This window comes from Triticum aestivum, chromosome 2B (assembly GCF_018294505.1).
Source record: "Triticum aestivum cultivar Chinese Spring chromosome 2B, IWGSC CS RefSeq v2.1, whole genome shotgun sequence".
NCBI lineage: Eukaryota > Viridiplantae > Streptophyta > Magnoliopsida > Poales > Poaceae > Triticum > Triticum aestivum.
In genome coordinates, this window is record NC_057798.1 from 74,831,001 (window position 1) to 74,851,596 (window position 20,596).

A 20,596-nucleotide genomic window follows, 5' to 3' on the forward strand; every position below is an offset into this window, starting at 1 on the left:
AAATTTATGACCAATTCTTCCAGGATCACTAACAAAAGGTCACTAGTTGACATATTTCTTGTAGTGTCAACCCATTTTCTCCTTAACCTCTCAGCTCCATAGCCCTGCGCTTGCATTCTTGCGAGCGTGTGTCTTCCTTGTGTTCTTATTGGTAGAAGTCTGGCATCTAAGAGTGTCATTCTCTGCTTGTATTTTTGTGCTTTTGTCACTTATATGAATCTTGGTGGGACCTACATTTCTACCATGTCCAGCTGATTTGTTTGTTGGAACTGCTTGCATGTGCCATGTTGTTGGAGCTACCGAACAAGCCATTGTCGTTGCAGATATGATTTATAAAGACTATCCGTTGGACAATAGTTGTAGTAGTTAGGTGACGACAAGATGCAGCCATTTGTATGGGTTGTTTGTTTTGTTTTCTTGTTTGTGCATGTCTTGTTCTTCAGGCTATGAAAGTGGTCAATGGCGTGGCAAATAGAGTCCATAAAAATTGTTCGTTACCATGCAGATGTGGTAGATGTGTTGTCAGGAGGGTGCAATCTGTATAAAACATGGCCTCTGTCTATGTCTTTGTCTGGTTCATTAGTCCTGCTCTTCTTCGACCATCCTTCGTTAGTTTATTTGTTTCATTTATTATGTGTAGATCTAGGAGAGATGCCTATGATCATTCCTTTCCTGCCATGTGCTTGTGCTAAATCGCAGTCATGTATTTTTTAGCTTTGTTTTCATTCTTGTATCTGTGAGCATGGTTGTGATAAGGTTTGTAGATGCAGGGTTGTGTTGGCTCTCAATGTCATATTTTTTCCCCTATCAACGAGGTCATGGCTTGCATTTCAGATGAATAGGTTGCTATATTACTAGAGTACTGCTTGATCTCTGTTATGGTTTTACTGGATACAAAGCATAGTAACTATTACATCATCTTATATATCTTGTGTATTGTGATATCTGTATAGACACTGTCTACGTCCTCTTGACATTCCCAGTTTTGTTTTCTATAGCATATATTTGACTCCTTTCCATGCCTTTTGGTTCTGAAATTTTCCTGATGGTCATGTGTACTGCTACACTGGGCACTAAAAGCCATATACATATTTATCTATATACTGTGTACCATAAATCTCTGTTTTATATAGATTTCCCCCTCCCAATGTTAGGTTATATGGTTCAATTGTTGTCGATCATAGAAGCGCAGGTCACGGCTCACGTCGATGTTCTGTCGGGGTCACCATCGCATGGCCGTCATCCTCACGCTGTGCGTGCGCTCAGGTCTTGTTGTGTAGGGCTGCTTACAGTTCCAACATGCTTCGTTTGTTTTCTCGGTTCTTTTACCTAGGACCCGAACGGTACTTTGGTGCTGTGTGTGGCTTTGGCACTTTGATATTTCTACCTATTCTTTTGTGGTTCTTAAGAAGACAGTAGGAACAGTATAATCATTCCCATATGGTACTGATGGTCAGTTTTTTCACTTCCATTTCAGAATCCTCTATGGTGTCGGAGAAATGCTCTACATGCTTGTGATCTTTACTTTATTTTTGATAGAGGAGGACATGTTAGTGATGGAATCACATGAATGATTGCTGGAAATATATTGTCTGTTGCTTTATTGGTGATGCGGGTGAGCTGATTTGGGCCTTTTCATCTTGGTCTGTGCAGAATTGGAGCCCATGAAGGATCTGAATGGAGCATATGTATGCATGCTACGGTTCATAGGTGAGTGCGAATCTTCAGCATCCGTCTCACATCGCTTCTGGGAAGATGCTTTTAATTGTTTTATCGATGATATCAATTTGGTAGCAGCCTTTGAGTGGTGGCAAGATTATGTGCATTCAGTACATGCATATCCTTGGTTCCTTGCTTGGTGTGAGATATAAGAACTTCTTGTTTTACGTTCTTTGGATGCACAAGCAGCAGAAGTCAAACTTCCTCCTTCTCAGCTCATTGCTGGTGGTTTAGGCACGGGCCGTTGATGCAGATCGATCAAGTGTCCTCCTTTTTAATTATTTGGATTGGTGGTGCATAGATCTGGTGGTGCACTGGTGAGCCATGACTATTGGTGCTTAGTTTGCGTAGAATGTAATTGATGTTTCCCGGACCTACAAATAATCAACTTGCATTTCCCCATGCGTTTGGTAAAATGCAAATGAGAACTAGATAGGTGCCTCATGTGCCTTTTTGTTAAGTAGGATAGCCTGCTCCCAAGGTTTACGAGTCGACTAATTTCATCCGGATATATACTAGCTATTTGCTGGGATGTGGTATGATCTTCATTGTACTAAAATCATTCTTATACAGACTACCAAATATTAGTGGCTTGGGCACTTTTGAGGACTGCTGCTTGGATTCTTCATGTGGTTTGAATATTTATACAGGCCCCTTTGTGTACAAGTTTGTTGATAAGTTGGTGATAGCTTGTTCCAAGCGGTTTAGTTAGTCAAGTATCAGACTATAAATTATTCATACCTTTGCTTTCGTGAACACAGTGGTAAAGCTGCTGCCTTGTGACCATGAGGTCATGGGTTCAAGTCCTGGAAACAGCCTCTTACAGAAATGTAGGGAAAGGCTGCGTACTATAGACCCAAAGTGGTCGGACCCTTCCCTGGACCCTGCGCAAGCGGGAGCTACATGCACCAGGTTGCCCTTTTTTTTGCTTTCGTGAACACAAGAATGATACATTCAGAATCTATTCAACAAAAAAAAATGGATATGTACAATACTATTTCTACTTTTGAGAGATGTCGGGATAAAGAAGCTCTATTTGCAGAGCATTTTCTTCAGTAGGTTTCTTTACTTGCTTACTAAACCTTCCATTTTACTATACTGTGGCCATAAAGCAACATATTGTCTTATGGGGGTTCACAAAAAGGTTCCCAGTTCTTAGAATTAGAATTATATCGATCACCTAAATTATTTTATTCATCGCCTGCAAGCCAACCATCTCTATTTAAAACTGAACCTTTTATTAGTTCACCATTTCTCTTGTCGCTATGATGATGACTTAGACTGTTGCCACTTGGTGCTTAGAGGGAGAGGCACAACCTCTGCCACACCGAAGAGATGGACGACGGCTTCCATGAAGAAATTCGTCGAAGTGACTCCGATGACCCACAGGCGTGTCTATCTCTCAATCTTGATTTCCTTGTGGGCTGAAAGCTGACATTATAATTTGATGCATGTAGCAGCTTTTTTATTTTCATTGAAATGATTTTATACCCTCTGTTAGTAGCAATTTCCCTTGATTTTTTAATGCCACCAAACTAAATGCCATCGTTTCCAATGTGTGTGTGTGTGCGCGTGCGTGCGTGTGTGTGACAAGTTCTGCTCTAAACAAATATATGAGACACACAAATGCACAGATGAGTGTTCATGTCCAATTGTTATGACATGTGCAATTATATTTTGATCCAAATTCCTGAACAAGCATAGGTATGAATACTAATGTCAATGCAGTTTCGCTCTTCCTAGGACTCCAGCAGCAACCACATTATGGATACTACATTGAATTTGTCTTGGACTTCTTAATTTAACCTCTGTGCATGTTCTTATGACAGTGATTTGATGTGTAAAATTTGTGACTTTTTGTATGATCAGATTTTAAGGGAACACCGCCCTGCCGAAAAGCTGACCATTCGAGCTAGCCACACTGTGAAAGGGCCAAGCAATAACAACCTGATATACATCAGTTGACGATGAAGGTATGTGTATATACAATGTGTAGCGGGCTAGCGGCGATATCATCTCAAATTTCATGTTTAAGCTTGATGCATGCTTTTATAACTGCCCTGTGATATGTGATATTTGTTTGATATCGAAAGAAAGAAATGTGCTCATATTATTTTTCTGCTCGTTGATATGCACATGGTTACTGCTCCTATACCAATTACATGGATATCCTGAAATTTGGTGTGCCTATATGCTAATTCAGTTAGGCTTACAAGCATATAAATGCACTAGCTTTTTAAATAGTAAGATTTTTTGATCTATTTTCCCCCTTTTGACAGATCAGATATGTAACTTTATCCATAAGCTTATTTGCTTCAGAGGTTTATTGTACTGCTACAGTTTTCTCCACGGTACGGAATCGATGCTGGCGACCCCGCCGTTTCCACACCACCCCACGGTATTTTGATCCTTACCTTGCGCCCCAAGCCCAGCGCCTATTCTTATGTGCAGTAGCCGAAATTCATGTGCTTCCCTACTTCAAATGAAAGGATCCATGCTACATAAATAAACTAAGTCATGTTCTTTAGAAGTATATGCACTCCTGGACTGAATGTCGAAACTGTGTTGTATGTCTTCCTTTAACTGCTCTCTGATCTCAAATTTATTTTCATTGTAGTAACCATTTGGGACTTGGATATGAATTATTTTGTCTGGGCATTTCAATTTATTCGGACATGGCCGGTTACCGTATGGTGAACTTAGATCAACTTATGCAGACACACAAAAACACATGCACTTAGACTCATATAACTTAGTACATCACAACATGAGTTAGGAACAAGTGCAATGCTGTAATTTTGAGCGAGCGAGAGAGAGGAGTACATTACTTATTCCACTTCTAAGCTACGCTTGTGCCCCTGTTCCTAATAGTTTCAAACTGATGTGTTTCTTGCCTTACATGAATTGAACCATGCTACTTTGAAATCAGAGAGCAGGCAACTATAGGTTTAGTTTTTAGTTCAAGTATAGTATCTGCTAGCTACTGTATATGCAACACCACATTTTGAATTATCCAATAGAATTAAGTTCATGTTCAGACTGTTCTAGATAGCAAACTGTAACATATGTGAACCTCTGATGTACACTAGGAAGCGTTTGTTCATTAGTATGGCCATATGTGTCGTAGTGGCCAGGACCCTCCGGTGAGCTCATCCACTCTTTAGTTTTCCACCCCTTTTAACCTTTAATTTTGTTGGCCTTTCTTATGGATTTTCATTATTTCTTCTCTTTATATTTTCAAATTGTAATGGAGATGAAATGCACCTTGTTTCTTCTCTTTATATTTTCAAATTGTAATGGAGATGAAATGCACCTTGTTTCTTCTCTTTATATGCTCATGAGGACAGTGCTATTGCATCTGAATCGCCAAGTTGTTGAAGAATCTGGTCTTTTTGTGCTTGCCTACAAAGCTTTCATATCTTATATTTGTTGGACAAACAAAAATAACTGATGGTTGATTGTCTCAACCATCAGTTGAGAACATAGAGATTTCCACGAATGGGCATTTCTGGACTGTTGAATAAAAATAATAAAAAACAGATGTAAATATAATTTACTACATATATATATAGATGCGTTTGATATCGAAATAAAGACATGTGGCCATATTATTCTCGTACTCATTGATATGCATACAACAGTCTGCTCGTGTATCTAATTTTTTTCTTGCTGGATTGTGGTATTATGTGGTTTGCCTTTTCTGTTTTCGGACAATCCTATTCTATCAATTCATCAGGAAGATATATGCTTTTATTACCAAGCCCACCGAGCTTTAACTTGGCCCAGCCCATCTACAGGAGGAGCACAACAGGAAGGGATATAGAGCGACAAATCCTATTTTACTGTCGTTTCCCGGTTTCCACATCGCGGCGACTCGATCCGCCGCTCTCGGCCACGGCGCTCCCGAATGAGTCAGATTTATCGAGGGACAAGACTGGCAAGTGCTACTCCGTGTCGATCTTCGATCGAGGTAGGTAAGATATCCTTTCCCATCCGTTCTTTTCTCTTGCTCTCTTCCAAGATCTGTTACGCTTCTACAGCTAGGTTGTGGGAGCTAGGAAAAGTACAGGGCCGTTAAGAACATGAGGCGCTCCCATTCGGTCGACAATGGAGGTTTTCTTCGTCCTTGCGATATCCAATCTCCTGTCGCTAAGCAGACCCACGACACATCCCCTCCTCGCCCCAATCCCCTCTTCTTGACCATTTGTGCCTTTATGTTCTTATATTATGTTAATAAAACCATGTACTAATACTTTCGTTCTGGTATTGCCATTGGCAAAAGAAGTTTAATACACCTGGGCGTTGTTTTGTTCTTGATCAGATGTATGGACGCGCCTATAACTAAACATAAAAATAGGATAGACACTAAATTGTTTAAAGCTGCAGAAATTGAGAACTACACAGAAGCACACTGGACTAACAGTATATTTACTACCATTTTTTCGTGAATAGAGTAGGGACAATAAGATTTGTACTTGATGTACAGAGTTTCAATTCTCACAGTATATGAGTTGTATTTGATCTTTTATATGATCTCAACTTTACTATTCCTAGTGAAAGTATGTTTTGCCAGATTACTATTAACGCAACTTTGTTTCTCCTAGAGCACTGGTAGCAACCACATCATGAAAGGGGCGACGAACGACGATCCGATATGCATCGCTGACAGCGAAGGTTAAATTTTAGTGCACTCTCTTGCAACACGATCATTTTGTACTATCTTTTGTACTTGCTACCATTTCTGTGCTATTTATGTAACATCCTAATTCTCGCTCCCTCTGTTGCTCTTTGAAAGATGTTTTACTGGAACGCCATATTGGAATGTTTTGTCTGATTGCTTCTCCATGTAATTGTTCTTCTATTGATATTTTAAAGTTTTCCTCTCATTAATGAGTGTAGAAGGATCGATAAAGCAAATTCTTTGAATGAACAAGCTAATCTCATTTTCCGTTGCAACTAGGAATTTCTATGGATAATTATGCTAATAAATGAGAACATGGGTGCATATATGTAGTTTTCAAGCCCTTTTGATTGAGTGAATGTTGTATATTTATACTGTCAGTTCCGATTTAGAAACTTCATCTCATTCCAATATATCTCACAAGTTTGCATATACAGGGATGATAATATGCCATATATCTCACAAGTTGTTTGCATTAGGACTGTGCGAAGTGGCGCCTATGAAATTTATCGACAAGGAAGTTGAATGAAGCCACCTATTAGTATGCTTAGTAGCTATGGCTCTGTAGCTCGGACGAGGATTTAGAGCTCTCGGGTGCTCCGCGCCCCTATATGTACAATACCAGGGAAAAAAAATACCGAGAAATTTGAAAAAAAATCTGGGGTTTTGGGATATCAAACGTGGGTTACCGATGTATTCCCGTATGAGGTTTGGTGAAAAAAATACCAGGAAACGTGTTCGCGGCAAAAAAGACAAAAATTTCCTATGTATAGCAAAACACTGTTTGTGTACATTTTTTCCGAGCAGTAATTCCTTCGCCACGGATGCGTTTTTGGGTATTTTTTCACGAAATTTCGCACGGAAGTAGATTGGGGGACCAGGTTTGACATCCCGAAAATTTAGATTTTTTTTATTTTCTGGGAATTTTTTACGAATATTTTTCGTATAGGGGTGTGGAGCACCCGAGAGCTCCTGTGTATTTTCCTCTGTAGCTCTCCTTTATATGTTCCTATTCTTATTACTACTTCTCCTATTATCGTGCTTTTGGTATCGAACTTCAAGTCGAGTGGCTGCACTTTTGGTTTTGATCTTAATGTCGAATGGCTATCTTTTGTAATCTTACAAACGCACTTAGATCGATTCTGCCTTATAGTCTCGTGCAGATATTGAGCAATGCTATGTCTCACCCCTATCACAATTGAATGTTTTTTCTTCATTTTATTATTATCATGTATGAATGCATATGCTAAATCTGGATTCCTACTAACTTAGTATTACCTGCTTAATCAAAACGTTGGGACCGGCACCCTCGCGCCAAGGCGCGATACCGATCTAGTGAATTGATATTAGTATGTACCAGTGTTCAAAGCAACGACGACGTCCTGCTGCAGGAAGCAGGGCAGTTCGTTCTCACGACAACGGAGACGTTCCTTGACGAGCGGCGGCTCCGCCTCCAGCCGCCGCGCCGGCCGCATGAGGCGGCGCGCCTGTGGGCTGGTCGTGCAGGCCGTGGAACACCTCGGCGGCGGACCATGAAGAAGATGAGAGAGCTAGTTGAGTTTCAGACAGTAGCGCACACACACGTACAGAAACGGAGGGAGAGACGGGCGAACGTACTCTGCGAGGTCCCCTGGCTGGTGGAGGATCCCGAGGAAGCCGGCCATGGCGCGGCGCTCGAGGACGGTGGCCTCGTGCAGCTCCGTGCGGCTGAACTCGTTGCCGCCGGTGCCCGGTGGTGACCTTGTGCCTTGACAGTGGAATCAGAAGCTGCGCAGCACTCTGCTGCATGAATTGCGCGCAGGTGCTTGCGATGGATGCTGTGCTCAAATGGCTGGCTCATGACGCGCAACAGCGCGTGCACGCCTGACACGTAAGGAGTAGTAGCCATTGACTCAACCTGACAAGATCGACAGGGTTCTTGCCGTCTGCAAGTGGACCCACATCGGCGGGTCTGTATCTGTATGGGAGGGACGAGCACCCACGAGCCGGTGATCGCGCACAGCACGGGAGCAAATTGTACTACCGCACTGCACATGCCCGTGTGGTGTGAGGGTGCTTATGTAGGGTGTTACGATTTTGTACCGCACGTAGCGTAGGTCGCCCGTGGAACCGTACACTCACCGTACGTGCATTCTTTACGCCGGAACAACCACTGCGTACCATGAATCTTACTCCCTTTCTTTCTAAATATAAGTTTTTTTCTAAAGATATTTAAATATAATTCTTTTTAGAGATTTCAGTACGGACTGCATACGAAAGCAAATGGTGTAAATCTACACTCTAAAATATGTCTATATACATATGTATGTAGTTTGTATTGAAATCCCAGAAAGACTTATATTTAGAAACGAAGGAAGTACAAGCTACCAAGCATTGTTCGGCATTGGTAAAGTTTCACGATGAAGATAAGCTGAAATAACACAAAAAATATCACCAATTTGCCATGGTAAATTTTTGCGTGAAAAATAAGCTTAACTTGCCCATGACTCGTGATTCCAAGCATTCCAATGGCAACATTCAATTCCTCGAGGCAACAACGTAGCAAATGCTACATGTTCAAAAAAGCATGCCACTATACAAAGATCAGGTAGGCCCAAACCCAGTGCCCTGAGCCTTGATCACGACAACAATCTAGTCATCCTCTCACTGTTAGTTCACACCGCGATCCAATTGAAGCATGCATGTACATGCATACTCTTGAACTTCAATCAAGCTATTCCTGGGCACGTAATTTGTTGTTACCGATTCATTTGGTGGACACAGTAAGATGTCATCAAGCTGATCAATGACTTGTCAGAGTACTTGTACACTCCAACCTTCAAACCTATACATGAAATCTTTCTTAACGACTTGTACTTATACATACATTGATTGACCAACATACACAAAATGGAAGTCGGCCAGTTCCGACACGCGGGAAGTAGCAGTTGAACAACAAAGTATAGCCTCCTAATACAACCCCTCGCTTCTTTCATCAAATCAACCGTGAGGGAGAAAGGGAGAGGGGAGTGGGGGGGGGGGGGGGGTCAATTACATACATGCTTCACCTTCCCTCTCGTAAAATTGTCGCTGAAGACTCACCCGACAAAGTGGCAACACTCATTGCGGGCTGGGAACATGCCATGTCGTGTGAATCAAACCCTTCATTTTGCATTTGGGTCATCATGATGTAGCTTATATAGGTCGGTGATAAATCAGGAGGCGGCTGACTATGGTCGAGGTATTGCATGACCTTTCGCATGATAGGTCGTGCATTGGGCGATGGGTACGTGCATAGCAAACCCAGTTTGAGCACGATGGTTACCTCATCCGCGTTGAATTCACCTCCGAGTCGAGGATCTAATGTGTCGAGGATGGAACCATTGTGGTGGTGTTGAAGCACCCACTCAACCAACAAGACCCGGTTGTTTTGCTCATCGATGAAGATTGGCCTTCGTCCACACCAAATGCATATACATCAGAGAATGGTGTTGGAGTCCCGGCACGCGAGAGTTCTGGCGCAATATATCCCATGGTGCCAGCCACATGGGTGGTTTCAGCGGCGGTTTCGTGGTCGTATATCCTTGCAAGACCAAAATCGCCCAACCTTCCATTCATCTTACCATCCAAGAGCACATTGCTTGCCTTTACATCTCTGTGGATGACGACCTGCTCCCAATCCTCATGTAGATATAACAAACTTGATGCCAGACCTTTGATGATTGTATACCTTTCGGACCAACATAGAGTTGGGCCATTTCTTGTGTGTAGGTACTTGTCAAGACTACCATTTTCCATGTAGTCATATACTAGGAGAAGCTCCCCCTTGCGCCTGCAATAGCCCAGCATTTGCGTGATATTTCGGTGTCGAAGACCACTAGTAGAAAAAGGACCTAATATGAGACACATTAGTGCCGGTTTGATTTTGAGCCGGCACTAATGTGTCCAATAGTGCCGGCTCCAACGGCTAGCCGGCCGTTCTCATTAGTACCGGTTCATGGCGAACCTTTAGTACCGGTTCGTGCCACGAACCGGTACTAAAGAGAGTGGTGGCAGGGTGTTGTCAGTCTGGGGCCCCTCCAGCACCTTTAGTACCGGTTCGTGGCATGAACCGGTACTAAAGGTCGACCTACATAAACCCTTCGTCCAGCCGAGCCACTCTGTTCTTCCCCTTTCCCCTCACATCCTCTGTTCTTCCCCTCTCTTCCTTGAGCTCCTCACAAATTTTGCCCAAAATTTGTCAAGATTTGAAGGCCCCATCCATTCAAATGATCACAAAGGTTAGCAACTTTGTCCTTTCAACTCTCATTGCTAGATTAGCTCTTGCAATGCTTTGTGTAGTGATTAATTTGGGAGGAATTATATTTGCTAGTATTTGATTTATATGCAATTTGAGGTCAAAAATAACACTTAGTTTGCATATGTAGGTGTGGTTTACTTAGTGCCTTCTCAATCTTCGTCGTAACCACCGTCGATCGCCCGGACCGTCCCGTCGCCGGCACCACCTTGTGGTGAGGCTCTTGTTTATGAATGTTTTACATTACCAAATTGATGTTTGTGTGATTTGGATATATAGTTACTCGTATAATTATCTTACCCATACGTTGTTTGTTATACATAGTGCCATGGTTTTGATATCCGTCCCTGTCGGCCCTCGTCCTTGTTATGATTCGGATGTGGTATATTCTCATTTAAAACTAGTTGTTGCATTTCGTGTTTATGAGAAATTATGCCCATCAAGTTGACATAGATATTTTTATCTAGGAGGTATGTGAACCGGAAATTCCAATCGACCCTATTGTCGAGAGGTTAAATTTAGTTGAAAGAGAAAATGAGTATTTGAAAGAAAAATTGAAAAGAATTGAGGGGGAGAAGATGGAATTGGAGTTGCATGTTGCCGATGTCGTCGATGATCACAAGATCAAGATGGAGAAAATGAGGTTGAAGATTAGAAAGATTAGAAAATATGCCATTGATAGTGTGGCTTGGTATCATTATGTTGTTGGATCAATTGTTACCTTAGTTGCGATCTTCATCGCATTTGTTGTTGCATTTAAATTCTTTAGCTAGAGAGTTATTTGTATGTTGCATTTAATTAAGTATTGTATATGAACTTTATGTATGAACTTGTATTAATTTGGTCTATTCGGTGTGGTGTAATGAAGATGAGCCGACAATGGATGTATGATGACAGATGCTCTCCCGAGTTCATTAATGGCATGCATACTTTTCTGCTTGCTGCTGAGGCAAACAAGCGGGCGGATGGTTTTATGCCTTGTCCATGTGCTGGCTGTAAGAATGGTCACAGTTACTCTATGTCAAGAACCATTCACGTCCACCTATTTGAGTCCGGTTTCATGCCCCACTATAATGTTTGGACCAAGCACGGAGAAATAGGGGTTATGATGGAAGACAATGAAGAAGAAGAGGAGGACGACGGCTATCCTGGCCATGGGTTCCCTGAATACGATGATACAACAATGGGGGAAGAAGCTGAGCCGGCAATGCAGAAAGAAGCTGAAGAAGAGGCATTAGATGAGCCCGCTGATGATCCAGGTCGGGCCATTGCCGATGCAAAGAGAAACTGTGCAAGTGATCTGGAGAGGACAAAGTTGCAGCGCATGTTAGAGGATCACAAGAAATTGTTGTACCCGAATTGTGAAGCTGACAAAAAAAGTTGGGCACCACACTTGAATTGCTGCAATGGAAGGCAGAGAATGGTGTATCTGACAAGGGATTTGGAAAGTTGCTGGTAATGATAAAAAATATGCTTCAAAAGGACAACGAATTGCCCGAGAGTACGTATGAAGCAAAGAAGGCCGTCTGCCCTCTAGGGTTAGAGGTGCAAAAGATACATGCATGTCCTAATGACTGCATCCTCTACCGCGGTGAGTACGAGGATTTGAATGCTTGCCCGGTATGCGGTGCATTGCATTATAAGCTTAGTCGCGATGACCCTGGTGATGTCGAGGGTGAGCGCCCCAGGAAGAAGATTCCTGCCAAGATGATGTGGTATGCTCCTATAATACCACGGTTGAAACGTTTGTTCCAAAACAAAGAGCATGCGAAGGCGATGCGGTGGCACGCAGAAGACCGTAAGAAAGACGGAAAGTTGAGAGTATCCGCTGACGGTTCGCATTGGAGAAAAATCGAGAGAAAGTACTGGGAGGAGTTTGCAGGTGACCCAAGGAACGTATGGTTTGGTCTAAGCGCAGATGGCATTAATCCTTTTGGGGAGCAGAGCAGCAACCATATCACGTGTCCTGTGACTCTATGTTTGTATAACCTTCCTCCTTGGTTGTGCATGAAGCGGAAGTTCATTATGATGCCAGTGCTCATCCAAGGCCCTAAGCAACCCGGAAACGACATTGATGTGTACCTAGGCCATTAGTTGAAGAACACTTACAACTGTGGAATGGAACATGTGTACGTGCGTGGGATGAGCACATGGGGGAACAATTTGACCTAAAGGCATTGCTGTTCGTGACCATCAATGATTGACCTGCTCTCAGTAACCTTTCAGGAGATACAAACAAGGGATACTGCGGATGCACACACTGTTTGGATGATACCGACAGTATATATTTGAATAGTTCTAAGAAGAATGTGTACCTGGGACATCGTCGATTTCTTCCGAGCAGGCATCCCGTAAGAAAGAAAGGCAAGCATTTCAAAGGTGAGGCGGATCACCGGACGAAGCCTCGCCACCGTATTGGTGCTGATGTACATGATATGGTCAAGGATTTGAAGGTAATCTTTGGAAAGGATCCTGGCGGACAACCTGTTTCGAAGGACGCTGATGGACGCGCACCCATGTGGAAGAAGAAATCTATATTTTGGGACCTGCCATATTGGAAAGACCTAGAGGTCCGCTCCGCAATCAACGTGATGCACGTGATGAAGAATCTTTGCCTGACCCTGCTTGGCTTTTTGGGCGTGTATGGGAAGACAAAATATACACCAGAGGCACGGGAGGACCAGCAACGTATGCACGGAAAAGACGACATACATCAGGGTCAGGCCAGCTACGCTCTTACCAAAGAAGAGAAGGAAATCTTCTTCGAATGCCTGCTCAGCATGAAGGTACCGTCTGGCTTCTCGTCGAATATAAAGGGAATAATAAATATGGCAGAGAAAAAGTTCCAGAACCTAAAGTCTCATGACTGCCACGTGATTATGACGCAACTCCTTCCGGTTGCATTGAGGGGGCTTCTACCGGAAAACGTTCGATTAGCCATTGTGAAGCTATGTGCATTCCTCAATGCAATCTCTCAGAAGGTAATCGATCAAGAAGTCATACCAAGGTTACAGAATGATTTGGTGCAATGTCTTGTTAGTTTCGAGTTGGTGTTCCCACCATCCTTCTTCAACATCATGACGCATGTCCTAGTTCACCTTTGCGAAGAGATTAACGTTTTGGGTCCTGTATTTCTACATAATATGTTCCCCTTTGAAAGGTTCATGGGAGTCTTGAAGAAATATGTTCATAACCGTGCTAGGCCAGAAGGAAGCATCTCGAAGGGCCATGAAAATGAGGAGGTCATTGAGTTTTGTATTGACTTTATTCCTGACCTTAAGCCGATTGGTGTTGCTGAATCGCGGCATAAGGGTAGACTGGAAGGAAAAGGCACGCTAGAAGGGCATCAAATAATATGTATGGACGGGCATTCTCTCACTGAAGCACACTACACAGTTCTACAGAATTCCGCCTTGGTGGCTCCGTATATGGAGGAACACAAGAATTTTCTACAGTCCAAACACCCGGAGAAGTCTGACGACTGGATTACACGCGAACAAACAAGGACTTTCGCCGGTTGGTTGCAGAAACGTGCCCTGAATGATGGCGATATTCAAAATGACATGTACTCACTGTCCCAGTTACCATCTTCGAATATAATGACTTTCAAAGGGTACCAGATAAATGGGAATACATTTTGCACGCTCGCCCAAGATAAGAAGAGCACCAACCAAAACAGTGGTGTCCGGTTTTGATGCAACAACCAACACGGGAAAGGAAACATATTATGGTTACATAGAGCACATATGGGAACTTAACTATGGATCAGTGATTTGAAGGTCCCTTTGTGTCGGTGCAAATGAGTCAATATGACACGAGGCGGGGTAACGGAAGACCCGCAATACGGAATGACAACAGTGGATCTCAACAATCTTGCGTATGCAGACGAACCATTCGTCCTAGCCAATGATGTGGCGCAGGTTTTTTATGTGAAAGACATGTCTACCAGGCCGAGAAAAATAAAAGATAAGGAAGCGAATGGATCATACGACGAGCCAAAGCGCCACATAGTTCTTTCAGGAAAAAGAAACATCGTGGGAGTGGATGACAAGACAGACATGTCAGAAGATTATGAAAAGTTTGATGAAATTGCTCCATTCACAGTGAATATTGACCCGAGCATCCAGTTAAATGATGAAGATTTTCTATGGCTACGGCGCAAAGGGACACATGAGAAGAAAAAGTTTCACACCCAAAGATCTGGGATGTGATCGGCTTCACTATTATCACTTTCTTCTGTGTTTCACACCTAGGAGGGAATGTCTGTAATAGTTAGGGTAGTTAATTATGTGTTTTGGCATTTGAAACGTGAAGAAATTTTATGTGCAAACAAATTCTTTTCATGCATTTACAGATTTTTTTTCCAGCTAAATGACCCTGAAATTGAAAAGCATTTGAAATGAACTCAGAAAAGGTTGAAAGTTGGCATGGTATCATAATTTCATACAAATAGCATGTGCAAAAAAGTAGAGAGGGTTACGACAAAAACTGGATACACTTCGTGTACAAAATGGACAATCTTTTTCGAAGTATCAGGGTTTCTGACGAAAACTGAAATGTTACAAAGGCATTTCATTTTTTAAATAACCTAAGCATTACCAAATTGAATATAATGATAAAACACACTAATATTAAACATAAGAAAAAAGAATCACTGAAAAAACTTTTTTTAAAGTTAAGTTATTCACAAACTAGTGATTCACACAAATTTTAAATAATTCAAAATTTAAACTATTCAAAATTGAAAACTACCGGCACTAACAGAAAGTTTGTAATTTTTTGTACCTAAAGCAAAAATATTCACAAAGAAACTCTAAATACAGCAAGAAACAACTCAAAAATAAATAAAATAAAAATAAATAAAGCGAAAAAAATTAAGAGAATAAAAAAGCCCGCCTACTGTGCCAAAGCGGCCTGCATACGACTAGGAACACAACCTTTAGTTGGGCCAGGATGCAGGCCCACAAAGGCCCAGTAGGCCCACAGGGCAGAAGAGGATAGGTAGGCCCAGTAGGCCTGCTTAGGAGAGGAGCTCGAGAGAGCTACCGCACTGGGGCTTATAAACCAATGTGGTAGCCCCTCGGGTAGCGAGGTGGGACTAAACTTGCGCACCGCCTAGAGCCAGCGCACCCCCTTTAGTACCAGGTCGTGGCTCCAACCGATACTAAAGACCCCCCCCTTTAGTACCGGTTGGAGCCACCACCCGGTACTAAAGAGGGTGCGCTTCCCGCCGCTTGGCCTGGCCAAAACAGACCTTTAGTACCGGTTGGTGGTTCCAACCGGTACTAAAGGTCCATCCTATATATACAACACTTAAAAAGTTTCAGTTTCCATCTGTTTCTTCCTTCTGTTTCCTCCCTCCGTCGCGCCGCCCTGCCCCGATCGACACCGTCCCCGTCGACGTCGCCGCCCCCGCCCCTCGTCGCCGACCCCGGCTGTCCCCGCCCCTCGTCGTCGCCCCCGTCGACGTCGCCGCCCCGGCCATCCCCGTCCTCGTCGTCCCCGTCGTCCCCGTCCCCGTCGCCGCGCCCCGCCCCACCCCGTCGTCGCCGCCCCGTCCCGTCGCCCCGGCCGCCCCGCCCCATCGTCATCGCCGCCCCGTCCCGTCGCCCCATCGTCGCCGCCCCGTCGTCGCCTCGCCGGTGAGCTCGCCCCAGCCGCCATGTCCACACACACACACACACACACTATACACACACACTACACACACACACACACTACACACACACACATTATTAGTTTGTTTGTTAATTTTTTTCTTTTGTTTTTTAGTTATAGAAATGTTAGGAAATTATTCTGTTTTTTAGTTATATAAATATTAGAAATGTTAGTTATATAGAAATGTTATAAATGTTTTCTGTTTTTTAGTTATAGAAATATTTATAGAAATGTTAGCAATTTTTCTGTTTTTTAGTTATATAAATATTAGAATTGTTATAGAAATGTTAGTTATATAATCAGGAAATTTTAGAATTAGTTTTAGTTAGATGAATTAGATTAATGTCAAATTGTTAGAATTTGCATATATATAGAATTTTAGTTATCACAATCCAATCATTTAAAAAATGTTACTTTTTGCGGGCATATAGTATTTGTTCTCGACGATATGCCCGCCCCGCATCCTCGCCGTCGACCCGTTCGCGACGACGTCTTGCTTCAGAGGACCCATGTCCGGGACTGGGCTCTGCCGGGCTGGCACTGGGAGGTGCTACCTGGAGGGGCGTGCCGCTTGGTGAGGAACCCGACCTCGGGTCCCGTCGTCGACCCTGATCTTCTTTGGTGGCGTTCCTGTGGGCCACATTCGGTGCAGAGGTAGCCAGCCCCGTCGGAGGTGGTGTGTCGCCGTGTCAGGGAGGAAGATGAGCACGTCCATCGCTACATGGCTGCTATGGACGACGTCAGGTTCTCCACTTTGGCGGGTTCTTTGGGCAGATGACCGGAGATATGATCATGTGATGGTTCCTTCTCTTTGGGTGTGCACCGCCCGCGCCCCAGGAACCGCGAGTGGCGCCCCAGATTCTTCTGTAGTACTCGATCTTTATTAGGTACCTAGCCAGTGATGTATTCGATATATAATATTCGAGACGATGTATTTGAGATTATATATATTAAGATGATGATGTATTCGAGATTATATATTCGAGACGATGTATTCGAGATTCAGTTTTTCCTTATTGATTAATTGCATCCATGCATTGTAATTTGAATACTAAATTGTTTTATATTTCTTCTGTATTAATTAGTAAAGTAAAAGCTATGGCGGACAATACCGGCAGAGAGAGAGAAGAGGAATTGTTTGACATCATACGCAGCCCTCATAGGCTAGATGATCTGAATGATGACGGCTCCCAATATCTGAACAATACCGGAGAGGGTGATGAAAAGATATTCGATCTCGACGACCGAGCTGATGAAGTCATGAACTATGATTATGATGACACAGACGATGCTGATCTTCAAATAACAAAGACTTCCGTCGAGGTATATATTTATATAAGCATGCATCCTGGTGATCATCACATGTTTTTTTATTGAAGATATATTAACGAATCGATCTTTCTTCTTTCAGCCCTCCGGATCGAGCAAATCTGCTTCTACAGACAGCAAGACAAAGCGCGGCCCGGGCAGATTGTTGAAGGATGGTGTAAAGTACCACATCAAATCCACCAAACTTAGTGGCGAACCCCTCACGCCTAAGAACGTTGCGGACAAGTGGACTCGTCGGTGCGGAGTTCTTGTGAAGGACAAACTCCCGATCTCCATTCAAGAATGGAAAGAGCCAAAGACTAAACGTCCAGGTGTTACTTGGGTCGATGACAAGCCAAAAAAGACCTGGTGAAATCTCTGATGGAACATTTCACCCTACCAGATCATTTCACTAAAGCAGATGTGGAGAAAGTCAAGGCTGCTACTCTTAAGAAGATGGCAATTGCATTCAACGCCCACAAGAAAACTGTATGGGCCAACTACCTCGCTAATGAAAGGAAGACTCCAGATTTCAAGGGAACACTGGAGAAGCAAAGAGAACACTGGGACGATTTCGTGACCTTCAAGGATTCGGAATTATCTAAGGAACGGTCGATGAAAAACAAGGCAAATGCTGCAAGAAAGACGCAGTTCCATAGGCTGGGTCCAGGTGGCTACGCGGTGGGATTGCCTAAGTGGGATAAGTCTGAGCAAGAGATGAGGGTGCAGGGGTCACTCCGATTACTAGGAGCTGGCCCCCCAGGTGCAGAACTTGGTTCTATGTGCATGGGGGGGGGGGGCGTTGGACCCGCTGACAGGCCTGGTTTCGAAGAAGGCAAGTCTAAAAGGAGCCGAACAAAAGATACTTGACGCAATAGAAGAAGCTCGAGCAGGGGTGTTCACGCCCAACAGAGAGAACGACGAGCTTACGCGCGCCCTGGGAAATCCTGAACACCCGGGAAGAACACGAGGCATGGGTGTTATTCCCTGGTATGAGGGCTTTTTGGACTGGAATGACGACTACAGGTCCCGTGCAAGAAAGAAGATGGAGGAGGAGAAGAAGCGGAAGCTGGAGGAGGAGTAGAGGAAGCAGGACGCAGAACGTCTTCAAGGCCTGGAAGCAAGGCACGCGGACCTGGCACTCAAATTCCAGCAGCAGAAGATCGACTCACTTAGCCAGGAAAGGGGGTCTCAGCAGCGACAACAGCAAGCGGATGATCGTCCATCATTGGATAGCACCGTCCCATCCATGCCGAGAAGCAGCGTTGGTTCTGCCCCAGGCGACACATTGCTGGATACATACCCTGTGGATGACATCATAGAGAACACTAACTGTGAGCTACACTCCAAAATGAAGAACATATCCATGAAGGTGGCGGATGGCGTTGCTTTTCCAGTGACCCCCGAAGTAACCTACCATTGCATCCCGATTACAGAGGGCTATGCTCGTGTCATGGTTGATGAAGTGGTGGACCCATATTCGGGGCTAAGGCTTGACATTCCTGGAGGTGAAGACGAGCGCACACTGGGACAGACCATACATCGTATCATCCTATGGAGAAAGGATTGCATCATCTTTCGAAGTCCACCGACACCGCGTCGTTTGCCAACTCCTCGAATTCCGCCACCGAGTCAGCACACTCCCGCTCCTCCAAGTCCACGAACGCGTGAGACGACTCCTCCTCGATGTTCGCCACCTCCTCCAAGTCCCCGAACGCGTGAGCTGACTCCTCCGGTTTCAAGTCCGGCACCGTGTCAGGCCACACCTCCTGCTTCAAGTTTGGCACATCGTCAGGCCACTTCTCCTGGTCCAACTCCACGTCAGCCGTCTCCGCCATCTCAGCAATCGCAGAAGAGACATGCCGCATCTTTGGTGCGTAGCGGTACGAGTCAAGGTAGTTCAGGAAGTACAGGCGGAGATAAGCGATATAAATATGGTCCAAGCCTCGCTCCTCTTCCTCAGAGGCCTTACGACATGACCGAGGAGCAAAACGCAGCCATAGTGCAGGCCCAAGTGGATGCCCATTTTGGACCGAAACCAGCACCGCCGCCAAAGGAGAAAGTGCCTGAGAAAACAATTGACCACTTCATTCATATGGCTAGAGCACCAGCTCCCAAGCCTGTTGACTCAGACTATGAGCGTCAAATCAGGAAGCTACATCGAGCATGGCTACGGAAGGAAGCGAGCTCGAGCTCGAGCCAACAAGCAACTAGCAAAAAATGCGGGAAAACCGTTCTCCAGCTCGGAGAACAGGCGGCGCAAGAGATCCCCCCGCTTGTTATGCCAACAACACATGAGAGGAGTACGCGCGCCAAATATTATTGTGGGCAAACCGTTAGCGTTCCCCAGCAGGGCGATGTGGTAATAACGGAGGAGCGTATAATGCAGGCTGAAATGCTCAAGATCTCTGTTGGACAACTCCTCGAAATCGAGCCCATGTCTCCGCTTAAAGAATCGGAAATAAAATGGAAATATGTCTGGGGCCAACTTTTGGTCCATCCAGACAAGGTCAAGGACCTCCCAACGAGAATGTATGAATTGCATCAATGGTACATGAACACGACCAAGATTTCCAATCGAGTGTCCCTCATGGTGAATGTCAAGAAGGAGCATTATTACCATGAGAAAGCTCTGTCCATTGAGTATTCAGAACTATATCAGTTATTCAATCAAGACGCACTCGACAAGTCTATCGTCAGTTGCTATTGTCTGTAAGTGATTTCTTTCTGCAATTTAAGTCTCAAGCTAATTATGTAGTGATAATTTTGATCAATCATTACATGTAATTATCCTTACTATATTCTTTTCTGTGGTATTATATGCATGATGAAGATGTATGAAATGAAAAAATCTGGACGCTATGGCATTGGGTTCATTGACCCAAATACCATTAATGAGGACATATGGAAGTATCCATTTTATCAAGCAGGTGTAGAGGAAAGCATGGTAGAGT

The 20,596-nt window shown here is 43.9% G+C and overlaps 1 protein-coding gene and 1 pseudogene across 9 annotated transcripts in view; one reads left to right on the forward strand and one right to left on the reverse strand.

The window, feature by feature from the left end:
• Positions 1–7,534, forward strand: part of LOC123043566 (uncharacterized) — a 26,427-nt gene extending 18,893 nt beyond the window's left edge. The window contains exons 4-9 of one of the 9 annotated variants that reach the window (XR_006419334.1): positions 1,478–1,549; positions 1,654–1,710; positions 3,589–3,692; positions 3,999–4,117; positions 5,517–6,393; positions 6,838–7,534. Coding sequence is in view for 1 of the 9 variants with exons in the window: in XM_044466053.1 (XP_044321988.1) it covers positions 1,478–1,549; positions 1,654–1,710; positions 3,022–3,108; positions 3,589–3,595 (223 nt within the window). In the remaining 8 variants the exon portion in view is untranslated. Of the gene's footprint in view, positions 1–1,154; positions 1,550–1,653; positions 1,711–3,021; positions 3,109–3,588; positions 3,693–3,998; positions 4,118–5,516; positions 6,663–6,837 lie in introns of those variants that run through there. The other 8 variants (XR_006419335.1, XR_006419337.1, XR_006419336.1 and 5 more) reach the window with 8 other exon arrangements.
• A 1,909-nt stretch (positions 7,535–9,443) lies between these two features.
• LOC123040516 (L-type lectin-domain containing receptor kinase SIT2-like) overlaps positions 9,444–20,596 on the reverse strand; it is a 48,517-nt pseudogene continuing 37,364 nt past the window's right edge.